Source organism: Stegastes partitus, unplaced genomic scaffold (genome assembly GCF_000690725.1).
Source record: "Stegastes partitus isolate 25-593 unplaced genomic scaffold, Stegastes_partitus-1.0.2 Scaffold1634, whole genome shotgun sequence".
Lineage (NCBI taxonomy): Eukaryota > Metazoa > Chordata > Actinopteri > Pomacentridae > Stegastes > Stegastes partitus.
Window position 1 is genome coordinate 68277 of NW_007579365.1, and position 20937 is coordinate 89213.

Sequence of the window (20937 nt, forward strand, 5' to 3'; positions counted from 1 at the left end):
ACGAAATCAACATGTAAAACATTTTCCAAGGGTCCACATGCTTGACCTAATGCTTGACTACTCTACATATAATAAGTATTTAACCTCCTATATCTTTACTGTTTTTCCACACTCCTTATGTGCTCTGGTTAAACACAACCTGCACATTTAGAATAAAGAAATTTTGATTAAATATCCCGATTTTAAGAATTTTAAGAATACCACAGAAGAGTAGTTCAAAACAAGTTGAAAACCTTGGTATTTTTTCAGTCTTCTCCTTCTGATAAAAGGTGTCATTCTGGCACAATTCAAAGCCATGAGGACAGACATAGGGTTAAAAAATAAAACACTACGCTCTGTACGTTCCATGTTAGAGAAACACAAATCCGTGTGTTGCCTTACGTAAAACAAAAGAAGAGATTATTGTACATTCTCGTCCATGCATTAAAGCTCAGTTAGCAGAAGCAAACTGAAACACAACTTCAGGACACACACACAGATGCAGCAGACATACGCACACACAGTGTAAATTAGCAGCGTGTTAGCAGCACTCACCACTAGCTGGCGCAGCAGTAGTTAAGTGAATGCAATGAGGGTAGCAGACTGTGAAGAGAAGGACAGATTAGTGGACATCAGTCAAAAAAAAAAAAAAAGCATCAGCTGATAAACTTGTTGGTCATGTAAGGAAAACACATTTCACATTTTAGAGACATCACATCGACAAGAAGTCAATTAGCCAATGAATTAATCAGTTATTAATCACACAAAATGAGAGGGCAACAAATTGCAGCAAATTACAGTTGATTAATAACGAGCAGAACGTAAGCAATCAGTCATTCAAGCGATGGAGTAAGAACGGGCTGAAGATGGAGAGTCAATCACTGAGGCGGTGTCAGTCAGACGAGCACAACATGAAGGTTGTTTGAATGTCCACTAATTAGACGGCTCCTTCAGAAACACAAGGATTTATCACATGTGTATGTGGACATGAATTAAAAGTGGTTAAAAACATGTCATTTACAGCAGCCTTGAGCCCACATTTCCTGTTTGTGTGTGAACGTGTTCCATCAATCATTTCAGTTTAATTAACGTCACCAGGTTTTAATTGTACCATCTGTAATTTCTTATTTAGTTTTCTTTCTTGTGTTTCTTTACTGACGTCTCCGTGACAGCGTCATCTCGCTTTGCGCTATGACACACAATCAAACTTACTCCGTTTCAGTGCTGCAAAAACAAGCCTGGCATCAAAGAATTCATTCACACGCTGGTTTATAATGTCTCTCTCTGTCAGTGTGGATCTCAGCAGATACAGTTTCATGTCGAGTAAGAAAAGCTCAAGTGAAGCCCCCCCTCTGACTGTGGGCCTTTTACTGTGTGTGCAGGAGAATCAGGAAGCTTAGTGCAGAATCATGCATTTCTTGAAAACCGCCGCAAGTCTCCGAGGTATAAAGGCATGTATGCACACACACACACACACACACACACACACACACACACACACACACACACAGGCCCGTTCTCCAGTGGGTACAGCGTTGGCAGGGATTTCACTCAAACCACTGTGGCTAACCTCCTGCGGCTACACACTCATTTACAGCGTTTTAACTAAGAGGCACTACTCTGTGGACACACACCAGTCTACCCCAGAGTGTGCACGTGTGTGTGTGTGTGTGAGTGTCTGTGTGCGCTTGCGTACGTCATGCATTTCCGAAGCTAATGTACTGCAAAATACCGCGCAAAATCTTTAATAATTAAGCAATTTAAACATGCGTCATTTCCCTTTTTGTACAGTAGCTCACGGTTGCGTGTCTGTGTACAGTGTGTTTCACCAGCCAACTGGGTTTTTAGAACAGAGCAGGAATCAGAGTGATGTCTGGTCAACAGCCAAACTGGTTGCTGGAGTTGATTAAGTTACCAGCCGCAGTCCAAATGTACCAGAATTTGGCTGAAGTCTGGTTGTAATTTTCCACCCTGATAGCAAACAGACTGTAAAGCTTAGTACTTGGAGTTCCTGCGTGATACAGTACAGTGTGTGCATTGTATGTGTGTGTGTATGTGTGTGTGATATTTGACTGGCAGTATCTGAGGACCACAGCAATTTTTCAGAAAATGTGCTTTTATTTTTGTGATTTTTTTGTTTCTGAATAAGTAATTTAAAACAAAAAGGCCAAAACCAACACTGTGTCATCGGGACTCTCAGTACTTTCTGACCTCCCTCCTCTGACTGAGGCTCTCAGCTCTGAGCCCATCGGTTCCTACTGAAGACATCACTCTTAAAAACAGTTTGCAAGAAGTAATTTCCTAAAATTTCAGTGTGTGTAGTAGTGACACTGAATAAACTACAAGCTACGGGAGTTTACAAAAAAAACTATGGTGCTATTGTTAATGACCATTTAAGTCTCTTCAAATACACTTTTATTGGAAGTAACATACAAACTGGATGTCAAATTAGTTTGAAACTATTGGATTTTGATATGCACTGGTAACATATCCATCCTGCTTCCTTTACAAAAAACTGCATATCAAAGATTTACCAGCACAGACAAAAGTGCTGTAAACAGCCTGCTTTGAAGCTGAAAGCACTGGAGGGATGATGTAAAGAGTCTCACATTTCAAATGACACTGGAACACAGGAACCGATGAGCCACAGCGTTATGAGCACTCACAGATGAAGCAAAAAAAAACATTGATTATCTTGTAATAATGGAACATGTCACCGCCTGGGACAGACAGTGAGTGAACAGTTGGTTCTAGTCGTCATTATGTTCCATGTGGGAGAAGACTGAGCCTCTTCGGGGCAGACGCCTGAGTTCGAGCATGTCTAAAACAGAAAGCCTTCTGGGGTGCAAAGGCTATCGTGTCTGGTCTGAACCAACAGAAGGGTTTAATGCGGTACAACAGCATTCTATTGATGACCACACCAATGCACCTTCCTGTGTAAGTGGCACACTGGGTGCTCATGCTAACTCCTGTTCACCATCAAAAGCACCTATAATGGACTGAAGCAACAGAAGAAGGCGTCCTGGTCTGATGCATTGTGTTTTCTTTGACATCATGAGGATGGCAAAGTGCATGTGATGTTCTGGGTATTCTCTCGCTGGGACATCTCGAGTCCTGTATGCATGTGGATGTTAAACATCATTGCAGACCACACACACTCCTTCATAGCAGTGGTAATCCCTATTGGCAGTGGCCTCTATGAGCAGTATAATGCCTTCTGCAACGCTGCAAACATTGTTCAGGAACGCTTTTAGGAACATGACCAAAAGTTCAAGGTGTTGACTTGGCCTCCAAATTTCAAAGATCTCAATCCCATTCAGCTTTGGTGGGATGTGTTGGAAAAACAAGTCTGACCCATGCAGCACCACCTCACGACTTGAAGGTTCTGCTGCTAACATCTGGGTATCTGATATCACAGGACACCTTTAGAAGTCTGTGGAGTCCAGGTCTCATCTGACAAGAGTGGTGACAATGCTTTGGCTCACTGGTGTGACTGTCATAATTCAAATTTTCCATCACTATGTTGAGCCTTTAAGTCAAACTTAGCCTTTAAACTTCGGAATGACATAATTAGTTAAATTATGTCATTCTAGTGTAGATCAGCACTTTATCAGTATTTAATCCAAGTGTAGAGAATAAGTAGCTCTTTTATCTTTCTTTGTTTGGACTGGTTTTAAAGTCACAATTGTAAATTACAACAAAGTTTGAAAATGAAATAAATGAGCTGTTATGATTTCACATGTTTTGCACACAGCTTTGGTTGCACACATTTTGTATGTTTATTGTCACAAAGTAATGTTGTAGTGAGCTACAATGAAGAACCAGTTAGTTTCAACATGCATTCATGCGAAAACACTATAAAGAAAAACATCTTCGGGTGGGTCCAGCGTGAGGTTTCCACCTCTACAAGATGGTTTTATGTTTGTGTTAGTGCATTAACTGTACCCCATGTGTGCCTCTACTGCAATCCATGCTACAGTATGTTCACGTCAATCCTGAGTGCCATCATGTGCCAGCATGACGCGACACAAATTCAACCTTCCGAGGTCAGATTAGGGTTATGTTTTGTACTCACTGCAGCTGAGCGTGGCGTCGGTCTGGGCCGCGGTGGACGGGATGGTCCAGTGGCTGTTGTCCCAGTCGATGATGTTTCCCACCCTGTCACAGGTCAGTTTCCTAAGATCATCCACCGTCATGGCATAATCCCACAGCCGGAGGTTGTAGATGTTCCCGTTGAAGCTGTGCTGCCCTGAAAACAAATCACACATAGACATATATTACAGAGACATGATGCCACAATGTCATCCATTGGGATTTAGTGAAATATTTCAAAGCTACTGAACAGGTTCCAATAAAATATTGTTCAGACATTCATGCTTCCCTCAGGATGAACTGTAATAACTTCACTGATCCTCTGACCTTTCATTTGGTGCCATGCACAGGTTAATTAATGTGTCTAATACTATCGTTAATAACCACATACCTGCAAAACTAAAGACACTCCATCCGCCTCTGCTGGTCTTTGTATTTACTGCTAAATGTTAGCTCAGTAAACCTCTCATTGTTTATTACTTTATTAATCATTGTTTCCAATTTATAAGAAGATTTTATCCACGTCATCCTCCCCTTGCAGTGATTTGTAGCAACAGTAAACACATAGTTTAACAATAAGGAGACATACTATATGTAGTCTCCCTACTCTACCAGTCTCTTCACCCAAAATAATCACATTCTAGATGATTTGTGATTCTGTTGTCTGTGTTGCTGTTATGTTGAGTTTGGTTGAATCTGAGACTGACGTTGGGTATTTTTTGTGACAGAAGGTCCGAACAAGGGCTGTAACCAGCGATTACTTTTGTTGTCACTTAATCTGCAAATAATTTTCTCAATTATGTGACTGGTTTGCAAAATGCCAATAATAGGGAAAACTCCCACTGCAGTTTTTCCTAAAACTCAACATGATGTCATCTTGCTTTGTGTAACAAAATACAAAGATAGTCAAACACTCGCTAATCAATAAATGACTGACATGTGCTTGAAAACTATCATTTCTAACATCTAATCAATTCTCTAAATATCTAAATGCTGATTAATGTTCTGCTGATTGACTAATCAACACATCACCGCAGCCCTCCTCTTATGTAAAGTTTCCACAATGCCAGTTCCATTCAGCTGATTATAAAACTAGCTGAGTGACTGCAGGTCTTAAAGCACCAAAACACAAAGTTTTCGGTTTGTGAGCTCCTAAAAACACATTATGAACAAGTCGGATTAAATATATTTAATTTTTCTTCATTGTTTAGTGTGACATGCTCACCGTTTTCCCATCAGTGTATTTTCCACACAATTGAGCTATTTTTTCCTTGATTGGGAGAATAAAATATGACTTTGGAGTATAATTTGAAAGGTAAAGATAATGTTTGATGTGAAAGGACAGGTGAATGTAATAACACTTTAATGTCATTCCAGAAACTTGCTATGTTTGTGGACAAAGAAACTCTTGAAAATAAAAATTTAAATCTAACCAACCTTTATGACAACTGAACAAGTTTTTGTCAGTTAAATCTGGCATCACCGTTTTTAAAAGCAGTAACATCACTGTTATGCACCAGAGATCAGCGATTTAAATGTAGTTGTGCACCAGCTAACCTCCTAGCCGTAAGGTCCCACCAGCCGGCACAGTGTGTCCGCTAGAGGTGGAGCAGGCCTTTATCCAGTAGTCTCCATTGAAGAAAACTGCCACCCGGCCATTTGAGGATTCCCAGAGGACACAGAAAGGCTTCATGGAGGTGGTGAAGTCAGACGGGGAGATGATGGAGTTGATGGGACAGATCATTCCGTCGACAACCATCTTCATCCCGGTCTGATCGAAGCCCAAACTCAGCCTCACATTGTTGTTCCTATCATAGTAGCTGAAGATCCACTCTTTCTGTTCAGGAACACAGACAACTGTTAATGAGTCTGGACATACTGTAGTTTCTAATTGATAGTTTATGTTTTCTATGGTAGATATGACCAAATACGTCGCTCTGATTTTATTCTGCATCCTGTATTACTGAGAATAAGCTGATAGTGTGAAGTGTGGTCATTTAACACTTTTAAATAGCTTTAAGCTTATTAAAATCATCAAATTCCTCACTGACTTAGAGCATCAGTAATTTTTTTAACATATATTATCTTATATGTCATGAACACTGAAGATGTCTTAGTGGGACTGAAACCAAGAACTGTGCTTTTAACAGATGCATGGAAACAATCTCTGATTTCACCCACATTCATCCGGATACATTTGTTGTGTTTGGACATTCTTGGATCGACAATAGAATTTAAGGAATTATTTTTGTACTTGTGTGTTGTGAATTAAATTAAATCAGTAAATTAACTAAATGAATGACCAGCCCAAACTACTGTCATTGAACTTTAACTCAAAGGAAGCTGGATGCTGATTGGCATTTGGAAGTAAATGACATCTCAGTTTAAAGCAGTAAAAAAACATTTAAAGAAAACACAAAAATCTTTCAGGTTAGTTAAACCAGACTTTGGCAGCACCTGTTTCTGGCTGCTGCGCTCCAGCTCAAAGCATATGGTGAGTTGACTGAGCGCTGGTATGGAAACCGAGTCGGCGACCTCGGTGACCTGGCCGTTGCCGTTGGTTATCTTGACCTTCTGGTTCCTCAGTGCCACGGCAACTAGAAAGGAGAGATGGATGGAGACAGGAGGGAAAGAGAGGACAGGAAGGATAGACAGACAAGGTGGCAAGGATTGAAGAAAGAATAAAATAGACAAAGGCGTAATGGCAGAAATTTAGGAAAGAGGCAACAAAGCAGTGAAGAACAGTAAAGAAATAAGAAATGCCGGCACAACAAGAAAAGGAAGACGGAAAGAAATAGATTAGCAGAAGGAATAAAAATGGAAAGTGAGGAAATCAAGAAAAGAAAGGAAAGGAAAAGGGAAACGTTTCGTTCGAAAGAAGCCAGCGATTAATGAGGAGAAAACGAAATTTACAAAAAATAGGAAAAAATAGAGCAAAGACGAAACAAAAGTGAAGTGAAATCATTGATGAAAGATGAAAAAGACAAAAAAAAAAGAGTCAAAATGACAAGAAGAAAACTGTACGCACATCTTTTCATTCATCTGTATTTCAACAAATGATTTCATTCTAACCTTGATTTTACCTGATAATTAGTGTAGAGAGACGTCATTTGATGAGTTTTGATTTAAAGTTATTCTGAAGAGCTCTTCTAAACTTTAAAATTAAAGTTTGACTGAAAAGAGCAAGTTTAGGATTTAACCCTCAAAAAACACACATCTCTGAAGACACACTAGCTCCACAAGTATTCACAAACCAGAAGATTTGTCTCTGAATCTTCATGTCGCAAAACCTTTCCCAGCAGGACGGCAGCTCAGTCTGGAGCTGCTGGCTGAGCCCACAAAAATGACAGCCAGAGTGAGATGGAAAAACACCACTCAGTCACTCACAAAGACACGGCAAACATGTGTGAAGGCACGTTCACACAGATGCACCAAAACAACGAAGCAGTCTTCCTCTGGCAGAGCGATGCCTCAGACTGTGTGATGCTGATCCACTCGCTGTCTGTCATGTAGAAACCTCTGGTCACTGTGGTTTTTAAACTTAAGCTTGATTGATACTCCTGCGTTGACTCGACACCATCGCCTACGCAAGCGGCCTACGCTGTTGCGAGCATTTATACTTGTGAAATGGTATGTCTGCAATTACACCATCAACACACCAGTTAGCGGTGAGGTTTCAGTGACACTGCGTTGAGTTTCTTCATGTACTTCAATCTATGGCAAACGAAATGGAGCGGATCATGCTGGAGTTGAAGCCAACAAATGTTGCTGCAAGACGTCAGAAACATCTCGAGCCAAAGTGCCGCTTGACAAAGACATTAAACCCCAAGTTGCTAACAATGGCAGGCAAGCAGTTTGCGTGGCAGGTCCACCCCAAATGGTGAGTGAATGGATGAATAAAAAACACGTTGTAAAGCACTTTGCAGGATCTAGCTCAGGTTAAAAGGGTGCTGTTTAACTGTGGACCACTTACCATTTAATAGATCGATCATGTTCGACGGCCACGTCTGGCCCATGTATTTGCAACACAAGAACTTCCAAGCATGGATTGATAGAGGCATAAACGATATCTGCTTATACTGGCAGAACACTGTCTCGTGTTTGCATACGAAAGCCAGATACAACTACAGCCTATTAGGTTTTACGTGTTTTTTCACAGAAGAATTATACCAGTCACAGTCGTTGCAATCTTCGTTACGGCGAAATGCAGTCACATTTCCAAGGAGGTAGATATCAGGCATAGGGTGTACAGTTACACTAAACCCTACGGCGCAGATTCAGTACAGAGGTTAAAAAAAAAAAACAAGCTTTGAACTAAAAATTGCAGTAAGAGCGCCAGTATACCAACTCCCCATTTTTGGGAATTTAAACTTGGCAGGTTGAACTCAGGAGTCCAACAAACCCCATCACACACCTGTTGTCTTCAAAGTTCACTCTGCTTTGGGGCTGACATTATCTTTCCACTTTGGGCGATGCTAAAAACGGAAAAAGGTTACTTCACCTTCACCTTGTCTACATTCTAAATCTGCTTTTCTGCACACAGAACATCTACCGCATGTCTGTCCATTCTAAAAGAGAGAATCACTGCTGATGCTCCTTCTGAGGTTTCTTCCATCATTTTTCCTATTGCGGGGAAATTTGAGGGAGTTGGTCCTCGTCCAAATCAAGGGTTTATGGACAGAGGCTGTTGTATGCTTCACAGATTGTAAAGCACCCTGGAGGAAAATGTGTGCTTTGTAATGTTTGGCTTTAAAAATGAAACTGCCTTAAAGCTGGTATCTTCTATTGTAGTCATCAAGAAGCAGTTACTGGTTTGGAGGCAATAAGTAGAACAAACCCTACACAATGGTTTTATTGCTATTATTTAGGTTCTTGTGGGACAGACTTGCACCCAACACTACTGCAGAGTAACAAAAACGGGGTCAAACCAGATTTTGGTGAGCTGCTATTAACATAACTTCCTTGTTAACTTCCCCAACCCTCAAGCTGTGTTCCAAATGACGATTAGCAGGATTATTTTACCCTGATAACAGCATGTTTGCCTGCATTAGTTGAGCTACATTTGAAGATCAGCCTGAACCTACCGTGTCGGAAGCTAACACTGAACCCCCTCTTCTGCACACTGAAGTCGGAGGTAAAGGATAGTTCCATGACATTCCCAGTCGAGTTCAGCGTCAGCCCGTTGGCCGTCAGACCACAGAACTTAACGTCCGTGTTTCCCGTGTTCACCACAACCCGGTCGTAGATGCAGCCATGCGCCTCCTCCAGATCAAAGTCCAGGAAGGAGAGCTGAATGATGAAGCCGGCGGGAGCCTGCATGGTCCACTTGCAGGCCTGCGAGTTGGGGTATTTCTGGGGGTAGCAGGGCGATGTGATTTCCCCCTGGGCATCCGTTAGCACCAGGTTACAGTTTGTGGAGCTGCAGCCCAGTACTGGAGGTGATAAATTCATCAATGTTCAAAATGTGACAACCTCCACGGAAGCTGTTTAGGCAGTAATATCACGTAGACAAGATGCTTAGTAGACGAGGACATGAGGGGGCAAGACATAAAGAACAGAGGAGAACAGGGCCCACACAACGGAGGGAGACCACACAAGAGGCAAAGGACAGAGGAGGCAAACACCTACTATCATTAGAAGTCAGGAGGCAAGGTAGTTTTCAAGGACAAACACAGCTGAGTAAAGGGCATCATCACCCAAGGACGAAGACAGGTTTTCAAGAAGGTTACAAGGACTTTTATAATTCAGGAGACAAACCCAAGAGTTTTTTTTTTTTTACAGGACAAGATGAGAGAAGACAAGAAGGGTAGTTTAGAGATTATCTTAAAGCGGTTTGCTGAAGGCTCAGCAGCCCAGAGAGGAATCAATCAATCAGTCAACTAAGAACAGATTGATTGTTTATGACAGAAGTGCAACGAGTTCACAGTCACCAAACCCAACTCCTGCATTCATTAAGTTTTACAAATATCAAGTGTAGCAACAGGAACCATGCACATGCAGCGCAATCCTGACAGGTCTGGAGAGAAGTCACTTTTGTGAGGTCAGCAGTCAGACGCAGTTTTGTCGAGGTCATCGCTTTCAAAAAAATTCTTCAAAAGTGAAGAATTGTGAAGTGTAAGTTGTAACGAATTTTCTTGTGTTTGCACCGTAAAAGCTTTCTAACTCAGCCCGCATTGTTCAGGTTTAGGTTCAGGTTTATATTTATAGTGTTCTGTCATGATACCATACAGCTGAGATTCCATATTTCAGTGAATACAATGTTAGGTTCAGTGTTCTTATACCTTCACAGTTTAGGGTAAAAAAAAAAAAAAAGTGCCGATCTGTCAGTGCTACAAACACAGCACCCAAGAAAAGCTGTTTGTCAGGGAAACTAACCAAACCCTGCCGATCTGTTTGTGATTTTTCATTCGAGACATGAAACATGCTAGCCTGCCGCATTTTCAACAACAACTGGAAAGAGGAGCTTTTCCTCAAAAAAAAGACAAGAGCTGAAATGGAAAGTGGAAAGAATGGTTCGCCTCTCTCACTCAGGGCAACAATGGCCTCCGTTGATCTCAGGCTCAGCCGTCGCAGCAGCCAAAACCACAGCCAACGTACTGGAAACGTCAGAAACACCAGTATGTGTGTGTGTGTGTAGTGTTTTATTGTCTGTGTGTCTTAACCCCTTTCTCATACAAGAAAAGCTGACTGGGGTCACATTTTTCAGCAACATCTTGCTTCATATTCATTCACTTCCGAGCAGCCTGTGCAGTTTCGCTGCGGCGACTGAAGGCTCCATGCCTTGCTCATGGGCTGCTGACGTGCTGCATTTCAAACTCATTCAACAAGTGAAACACGCTGAAACTCTGCAGAATTTCTTTTCCAAGCTACTGCTGCATCATATTAATGCTTCTGATTTTTGGTAATTCTGATTTTACTTGTAAGCCTCAAAACCAAACCTGTGAACCCTTTGCATCCCCGTGAGTCACTACGTTTTGATTATCGTCATTGCTATTATACAAGTTCTGGCGGTTTTTAATGAAAAAAAACCAAACCTATAATACTTAAAATGTATTTCCACTGCTGTTTTGCCTCAGGTTCACACTGCTTAACAAATATGTATACACATGAATGAATGGAGGAATGTGTCAGTGTTTGGCAAATAGAGCACCACAAGGTCATGTGCTTTATAATACTCCTTTTTATTGTAAATACCAGCTAATCTATCTATCTATCTATCTATCTATCTATCTATCTATCTATCTATCTATCTATCTGTCTATACAGTAACTCTTCTGAGTCAGGATTCAGGATCCATGTGACAATGTGCATTTCAGACCTGTATCAGATGTATTTTTATGACCACTTGCAGATGTGCATTTGTGTTTTCACTGCCCAGCTGCACTATGTCAAAATCTGCAGGTCTCTAAAGCCACAGATGGTGACAAACAGGAGTATAGTTGTTGTCTTCTTTGACAGTCATGAGGTTGTGCACCGTGAATTTGTTGCCCATGGTCACATCATCAACGCGGAGCTCTACTGTAATGTCCTGAGGTGTCCGACACTAACCTGAACTGTTGTGCGATGACAACTGGGTGCACCATCATGGAAAACTGAGTCGCTGGTCATCCACCCTACTCACCTATCTGTAATCTTTATTTCATGTATATCAAGATGAGATCCTTCCTCTACACTTGTTTTTATTTATTACCTGTATAACTTGATAAATGATTAGAATCAAAAATAAGCTGGTCAAATTCAAGGTTTGTCTCCTGGTTAAAAAACAACATGAAATCCTCACCACATCTACACTTCTGTCACTGAGTCATAAATGTAATATTTTCTACAAGAGATGAATTGTTGAAGGGTCACAACATAATGCACATGTGGTTGAATAAGAGGTGCTGCAGACATGAGGCCTCCTGTACTGAAAGGAAAAACCAACATACCCACATATTCGCAGTACATATATTAATAATATAAGCTCAAACTCGTTTTCCACTCCATCTGAGATTGCTCAGTATATATATATGTGTGTGTGACTGTGCTAAACCTTTCGCTCTCATTAAAGTTGTTCAGCATGAAATTTCAGGAACATTTGGATGCAACATCAAAAAGCACCAAACTCGTTTTTTTCCTACTAATGGAACAACTAGAAGCAGCCACAGGATTCACAGACCAGCTTTTCCCTCTCTCTGTTTCCGAACACTGTTTCTCACTCACACACACACGCACACGCACACACACTCACACACACACACACACACACACACGTGCACACACACACACACACTGTTTCCTCTCTCTTGGGGAGTGTAGACTTCTCTTGCTCGAACCATCCATCTCTCCTGATTCACTGATTTCATTCAGCTTGTAGAGTATGTAGCTCTCTGTGTGTGTGTGTGTGTGTGTGTGTGTGTGTGTGTGTTTGGAAGCCACACAATTCATCCCCCCAAAAGCCTAAAAGCTGCCTCTCAAGTTTCTGGCAGCACAACCTCACGTTTCTCTTGATCCTCTCACCTCCAATCTGGCTCTGGAAGTTGTGAACCTTCGTCCCTCCAGACCAGCAGAACCAAACAGAACCAAACAGAACTGACGGACCAATCCTCAGTAGGAAACACTACATCATTGGTACACTGCCACCCATAAAGGTGGGATAATTTTTGTTTCAGACACATTCCTCTTTTTATTTCTATTTATACACATCAGTCATCACTTTGACCAGGTGCAGTGCTTACATACTGAGTCCCAGCTACCCAAACGGTGAAATGAATTCTGACTTCAGGATCTGACTGAAGAGTGGGACATCCTGAACACTGACACCATCAACAAGCTTGTGGCGAGTATGCTACGATGTCTTAACGTATTGATCCGTGTCAGAGGTGGCCATACTCAATATCAGTGACATCTGAAACATTAATGTTGGACATTCTAATGCATGGAATCCTCTCAAATATGTGTTTCCTGTTATATGACCAAGGTTAAAACAAAAATAAAACCCTTAATCCTATTGCTCAATACCCCCAATTTAGTTTAAGCCTAAATACGAAGTTTGCAAAAGTTAATTGTGGTTTAATTTTTTACTGTGATATGCGCTGTATGTGTATTGTGATATCAATAAAGTTTTGAGAAGATGTACACTTTATCTAATAAGTCACATTCTCACAATCATTTCATGAGAAGAGGTTAAAAAAATTGATTCCAACTTTAAAGAAGTGTTTCACTGAAATTAGCTTTGCGTCGCTGGAGCAGCAATGGAGGATGAAAATCGATGCAGCAGAAGCACAGGTTAGAGGTCATCATGAGTTCACTCAGTCCACATTTTCAATATTTTGATTTCTATACATTTTTCCTTCAAGTGGAGCTGCAACTACAGGTTATTTTCTTTGTCAATCTGTTACTTTTTTCTTGATCATTTGTTCGGTTTATAAAACGTCAGAAAATGGTGAATGATGTCAGTCAGTGTTTCCTGATGCCAAAGAAGTCGTCCTCAAACATCTTGTTTTATCAGTAGCCCAACCACACTCAGTTTTCTGTTATAGAGGAGAAAAAAAACCAGGACATTCTCCTGTTTAAGCAGCTGGAATCAGAAAATTCTGACTTTTTTTCCCTTAAAATAATACTTAATTGATAGATCCTCCCTAGGTTCTACTTTCCTGTGAAACCTGCCATCTTCCTAATGCGACTCAATCATTGACAGTTTGGTCCACAGATTGAGTTGTGTTATTCTTGTTCCAGCTCATGTAGCCAGCAGCAGAGATAAGCTTCAGGCTGCAGAGGTCTGCTAAGTTCATCTTCTTCCAGCTCAACACCTGCAATTTTTTACATTTTTTAAAAAAACTTTTCGAACTCGAGGTCTTCGGCGCCAACTCCTCACTTGAAGACATTTATCAGAATTCACACAGCTCCCTCTGGCAATACTCAAGGCTTTATAGAGAGCCGGAAATACTTGAATGAGACAGCTTTGGAAACGATTATTAGACCACTGTGACCGCTGTTTTCTGCCTCTTCCTTTGCGGTTCTTGTGGAGTCATACTGGGTTTTCTTCTTAACGTTGTTATGGACAGCTGACTTGCTGTTTCCAAGTCAGTTAGCAAAGCCTCTCTCACTGTATGCCTCTTTGTTAAGCACCAAAGTGGCTGTCTTCTCATCATCTTACACTTCTCTCCTTTAAGGCATCGCTGAGTGATCAAAAGTCACAAAAATGTGGCACACAATCAAAGCTAATACTGCGTACCACACCACATGTGTCAGTCATGGGGCCTTCCTCAGGGCATTAATGACGTTAACTCCAAGTTACTTATATACAAGACAGTCAAGACATTGATTTAATTTAATACAACCCTTCAGCAGATCCCACCTAAACTCCCATGTTACCTCAAGAAGCAAGAAAAAGGACGAAAAGAACTTGCAAACATATAAGAGTGCAAGAATAGAACTAAACTAAAAATTTAAGCATCATCAAAGTAAAGAAAATCACCAACAATTAAGGGAAAGATACTTTCACCTCTTCTGACGAACTGTCTGGATTTCCTGTCCAGTGGCTCTTTTGTGCTCAGATATACAAACCTTAGCAGCCATGATTAAAGCAGAAAGCATTTGGAGTTTGGATGCTGAGCAGATGACCGTAAAGCAGACGGACAGGTTGTAATGCTTCCATTTTTGAGCTGCCATCTGTACTTTATCCTTAAAATCCCATCACAGATACCATTCAGCAAACTGGTTTATTGCTGAAAGGGAACAAGAAATTCTAGAACCTGATTCCGACTCACTGATTCATTCCCTCTTTGGCCCAACTCACGGAAGAGAGATGTGACTCTAGAAACTGCATTACGACATAAAAACATGCTGCAGGCTGAAAAACAAAGAACACAGTCAAGGTTGTATCAAAGAAGAAGGTGGAATCCTCCTGAATCAACCAGGAAAGTGTACAACTGGTTCAACAAAACCAGTGTTGTTGGGACTCTGAGAGCTTTCACCACACAGAGTCTCTGTATGTGGACTTAGTCAGCAAACTAAACATCCTACAACTGTATCTTATTGCGAACATCTCCTGCTGTGGAGGAAGCACCGCTGCTCCTGGCACACTGGAAACCTTTGTAGAGCCGTAAAACCGCCCTCTGTCCAAAGCGATCCTGCATCTGTCCTGCATTACCGCTGCATACAGTGGCAGTTCTGCCAGCTCCACCATCTTCACGCAATTACCCTTCATCTGTCCTCCATTAGCCACTGAGGGATACTGTTTCTATAACTTTATACAATCAAAGCAAATCAACGCTTTTCAATGCAAATCTATTCAATCCAGTGTAATCTGAGGGATGAAGAGCAAACTTTAACTTTTCTTTGCAGGAGTTCAGCTAAACTTTTGACTCTGAACAGCATCCGCAAAAGAAATAATCAGAGACTGAAAACTTGACCATTACATATTCATTTACCGTTCCTTAAACGATAACTCCAATTTCTTTCAACAAGTTTCTTTGAGAAGTCGTAGGAGGTCAGTGCAAAGGTCGCACAACTAAAAGAGCCACAAAAGTCACAAAGGCAGAGGGTACGTACTCCATCTGTCCCTGAACACTACGTTTTCTGGAATTCTGTCTGCCAACCACCAGAGAGCTGCTATGAACTTCAATTCAGTTGGATTATATTTGCAGATAGAGGCAGAAAAGGCAACAACAAAAACAATACAGATGGTTTTCAGTCTTCAGCTTCTGGCTGAACTTCTCATTCAGGGTCTCTACTGAAACTTGACCTTCAGAAACCAAAACCTGACTGATTCCTAAAGGAGAAAATGCTGAAATACAGTAGAAAACACACACACCAGAGACCAGGCTTCACATCCACGCTCCTGTCAGGGGTTTAGTCAACAAAAACACTTTAATAAGTCACAGTGGACCCTTTGTGTATCAGACCAAACCATCGTCTTCCTCTATTTGCCGCAAAATGAGATATTCTGATGGGACTAAAGTCAGCATCTTACTCACATCTTACCAACTTCAACATGTTTGTGACTTGCTGAATATGTTAATTTAGTGGTTCCTCATTATCATGACAGAAAATGTAATGCAAATGCATGTGTTTTTTCAAACTGTACTTGCAAATTCCTGCTACTTTCCTGCAAATGAACATAAGTTCTCGGACACGGTTGCTTTCTGGATATCAAGTTTGATATCCATTGTCATCCAACACAAGAAGTGACAGTAACTGTAGGTAACTGCATTGACACCTTACTGAAAAACATTAAAAACTTGAAGGCTTGTTGTTTATTGGGTTCTGAAGCCTTAGTTATAATGCAGAATGACACAGACAGCTACAGACACCGTGGACACATCGTTGGTAATATACTACTGTCCAGTCCACTTGGAGGACTCCATAGTATACATACGCATGAGATCAACGTCTATGTTTTCTGAGCATAGACTGCTGGCAACAAAAGATGGATGTAGCCTCTGTTTCTAAAAAGTGAATCCACAGTTAAGTGTCTTAAACCCGCATTCTTTCTTTCAGCCAGCAGGGGGCGGCTCCATTTGTTACAAAAAGAGGTCAGATTGTATAAAAGGCTATGAGAGAATGATCCTACTTTTCACTTGATTTGTTATCTCCATAAACGCTTTCTTGATAAGTTTATAGTCTTAGTTGTTAGTTTAAAGGCTTCCTGAATACAGCATGATGGGTTTTTAGATTACATTTTAAGGCGAGGCTACTTTGTAATTGACAGGCTGTATCACAGTGCATAGTGTCTTCTAGTTCTTTAGTCAGAACTAACCCTCACTGGTTATGTCCAATTTCAAACAAACAAGATGGCAAATGCTAAACTTGAGGCTGTAGAATGGTAGTTTATGTCCATTGGGGGACATCCAGTCGCTACACCCATCTGTCATATACAGACTATGGTTCTGTATATACACAGTACTGCCCTTGTCGTATACTTGCTGCCTGGACACAAACTCTGGGCTCCGTGCAGACTCTCACATATTTGAGGAAATGATTAATTAAACCATAGCAGAAGCTCAAAAAGTCACAGGTGCATAAAGTATAATGCTGGCTTTACAGTAAAAGCAGTGTGCAGCTCATAGTGATTAAAACAAGTATATTCCCCTATGAACAACAGAGGAGGTAAGAAACTGCTGATGACTTAGTCTGCTTTTACCTTTAATGTGTTATACAGGAGCTAAAACGAAAGCTTATGAACATCAAAGCATGTAAACATATTCTAGTTCACCCCAGAAGTCAAATTATGACTGTAAATGTGCTTAATATGGGCTCTTAAAAATGAGTTCACACTGTTTGAATCGTGAGGCTTTGCGTGACGTATAATCCAAGCCAATGCCATTTAAACTACCTATTCAGGCTGGATGCTGTTATAGGGTCAGAATGAGCCTGTGCAAAAGTTGACGCAGAAACCTGCAGCAGCATTTGGTGAAACTGGAGGAAATGTGCCGATCTTAGTGTCCTACAACACTACCTCACCATGCACATGGAACTAAATTACAAATTCTAAACTGAGAAAAGTTTCACATTTCAGCAGTAATTCCATCATGAAGTTCATAATTTGATTCTAGCCTGAAGACAACTTTGGCTTTTCCACTCTCAGCCTCCAGGAGAGCAGCAGGCTGCTGACAGGGATGTTTGTCCCCACTCGTCGCTACCTTCACCTGAACCCGGTGTAACCCACGTAATCACCCTAAAATCAATGATTTACATTATGCAGACTTGTTTTTTTGTTGCTGTGACTGTGTCAACAGGCTCTCATAAACACCTCGAAATCATCAGCGCTGTACTAACTGTGTCACACAGTCAACTCTTCCTCTTTTCTCACTGCTCTGCTTTTATAACTCTGATGACATTTCTCTGGCAGCTTTGTGCGGCTGATAAAAACTGACAGAAAAACACAACTGACAGCTCAGGTGTGTGTGTGTGTGTGTGTGTGTGTGTGTGTGTGTGTGTGTGTGTGTGTTGACCAATCAGGAAAACGTAAGAGCAGAGAGGAAGTCCTCCCAGGCAAATATGAGTGTGCTGATAACCAAATGTGGGAAATGAGGAGACATTTGTTTCACAATAATCTGCTCGGCGCTGAGATTAGATTCAGAGCAACACGATGACTTCATGGTGGGAGTGGCTGAGGTGGAAAACAACAAATGAAATGCTGCTGTTTCGTTATAATTCACTGGGATGGGCTTGTTTTTCATCCACTCTGATCTTTTCTTTCCTCTCCTCCTGTTTTCTCTTGTTTTTTTTTCTCCTCTCTTTTCCTCTATTTTCTTCCCTCCTTTCATCTTCTCTCCTTGTTTCCTCTCTTTCCTTTCCTCACGTCACCTCTTATTTCTTCTCACTCTTTACCTTCGTATATTGTTTGTCTTTGTGTTTTCTATCCTCTGCTTGTTTCCTTTTCTCCACTCCTCCTTTCTATCAAATATTCTTCTTGTTCTACTCTTGTCTTCTCGTCTACCTCCTCCTCTCCTTTTTGTTTCCTTGTCTCCTCTTCTTAATTCATTGTCTCCCTGCTTCCTCTCTTCTCCACTTGTTTTCTCTTCTCTCCTCTTTTTTACTTCTCCTTTCACCTTCCTCTCCTCTGTACTTGATTCGTCTTCTCTCCTTCTTTCCTCATCTCGTGTCCTTTCCTCTGCTCTCCTAGCCTTCTCCACTCTATTCTATTATCTCTTCGCGTTTCCTCTCCCCTCGTCTCCCACTTGTTTCTCTCTCTTTAGCTAACTTCGACTTCTTTCCTCTCTCCATCTCCTCTCATTCTCGTGTCCCCTCCTGTGCACTTGTTTCCTCTCTCTTTGCCCAATCTCCTCTCTTCTCATTTCTTTTTCCTTTCCTCTACTCCCCACACCTTAGATCTTCTCCTTTCATCTTCCCTCCTCTCGTCTCTTTTCCTATCTTCTCCACTCGCTTTCTCTCCTCTCCTCTCCTCTCCTTCTCTCCTTGCCTCCTGCTCTCATTTCCCCTCCTGTCCACTTCTTACCTGTCCTCTCTTCTCTGCTGACTTCCTCTTCTCTCCTCTCTTTTCCTCATGTCGACTTCCTTCCTCTCTCCATCTCTTCCTCTATCTCCTCTCCTTGTCTGCTTCTCTAGTTTCCTCTTCTGTGCATGTCGGCTTCCCTCCTCTCCCCATCTCTTCTCATCTCCTCGCCATATCTTCCTCCCATTACCTCTCCTCTCCTCTCCTCATCTCATCTCATCTCATCTCATCTCATCTCATCTCATCTCATCTCATCTCATCTCATTTCCTTTCCTGTATTCTTCTATCCTCATCTCCTTTCATTTCATCTCCTATCCACTTGTTTCCTCCCCTCTCCTCCTGCTTGTGTTCAGCAGAGTAATAAGGCAAACACTTGTTGCGTCTCTCTGTCGGGGGTGCGTTCAGCTCGGCCATTTGCTCGCTGTTATCTCAACAGTGACACATGGATTCCTCCCTTTCTGGCTTAAGGTCACCTTCACTGCTGCAGGTATAAAACTCTGCAGCTTCTCCTTCGCTCACCGACGAACAGGACACTCCGCAGCTGGACTGGTAACTAATGAAAAGAGTCGGGACAGAAAGCGTCTGTTTCCGCTGTGCGTCTCAGTTAACAGTGGAGTCATTAATAAAGCGAGTGTGTAATGACTGGAGGATTAGTGTCGGCACCGGCGCTCACATTTACATTTAGATGGGTGGTTGGTTTTGGCAGTGCAGGGGCGGCAGCTTGTCGCACACTGAAGGGAAGATGTTTCCACCGTTTAGGAATTAATTTGAGATGTTAATATTTCACGGCCCTGACGGTATTGTGTTCGCATTTTCCTCTGCGGACTGCTATAAAATTGTGTGTTAATTAGATTAAAGCAAAAAAATAATAATCAAAGCTAAGTCAAATTGAATTTATTTACAGGATATGTGATGACGCCTCAAATTATCGGCAGATTTAACCGACGAAGTTAATGAATAAATTGTTAATTAACTTTTATTTATACACAGAGGGTTTATTCAGAGCTGTGATCTGGGTCATTGGAAGGAGAGAAGACAAGGGAAAGACGGTCCTGAGAGGAAAGGAGAGATCTGAGGATAGGAGATGAGTGAAGGATAGAAGAAATGGGAAAGGAAGGAAGAGTAGAGGTGATGAGGAACATTAAGAGAAGAATGAAAGCACAGAAAAAGAGTGACGGGAGTGAAATTGATGAGCGGCATGTTTTTAATATTAATGAAGATCGCAGAGGAGGGTGAAGGAAATAGTTTGGGAAAGGAAGGAGAAGAAGATGAAGAAATTAAAAGCGAGGGAAACATGGGATGGGAAGGTAATGAAAGTCAAGAAAAGGAGATGAAAGGACCGAAAGGATAAAGGGAATGTAAAGTAAAGAGCTGGGCGGAGACGTGGGGACGGTGAGATGAAGTCCCAGAGGTCTAACTAGCTGAGATAAGACACAGCCAGTACATGTGTTTGTGCGAATGTGTGCGATGTTCGCTTGAGTCTCCTCTCTGTGTTACAGATGACAGAAGCTCCATAATGAGCCATTACGAGTCTTTGAAGAGTTTCTCCGTTTGATTCCTTCCTTCGGTAAAGAGAAACCAGGTTCACAAATCTGCACCAAATGTGCAGCTTAGTCCTCCTCTTTGAAGCTCTTGTTACAGTTTGAAAGTCATAAAGAAGTAGACGTAAATTTAAAAACCCCTCTTTGATTTTTGTGAATAATTTTTTGGGGGGAGAGATGTTTGAAGCAGAAATCAGAAGCGGGCTACAAATTGATTGAAGCATGTTAATGGATGTCAAATCTTTAGAAAAATGATTTTTTTCTTTTTTAACACTTCAGTGTGTCTGCTGTGCATTAGAAAGTAGTAAAAGTGTGAAAATACCCAGTGACTGATGCACAACACACATGCTATGAATAAAAGTGTGCAGAATGAAATAGAAGGAA

General features: G+C 41.4%; 1 protein-coding gene across 4 annotated transcripts in view; it reads right to left on the reverse strand.

The window, feature by feature from the left end:
* Positions 1-20937, reverse strand: part of adgrg6 (adhesion G protein-coupled receptor G6) — a 114744-nt gene that overhangs the window by 62710 nt on the left and 31097 nt on the right. For all 4 annotated transcript variants that reach the window (XM_008301140.1, XM_008301142.1, XM_008301143.1 and 1 more), the window contains exons 3-6: positions 9156-9503; positions 6529-6668; positions 5629-5908; positions 4055-4228 (exon numbers count right to left, since the gene is read on the reverse strand). In XM_008301140.1, the coding sequence (XP_008299362.1) occupies positions 4055-4228; positions 5629-5908; positions 6529-6668; positions 9156-9503 (942 nt within the window). The remainder of the gene's footprint in view (positions 1-4054; positions 4229-5628; positions 5909-6528; positions 6669-9155; positions 9504-20937) is intronic.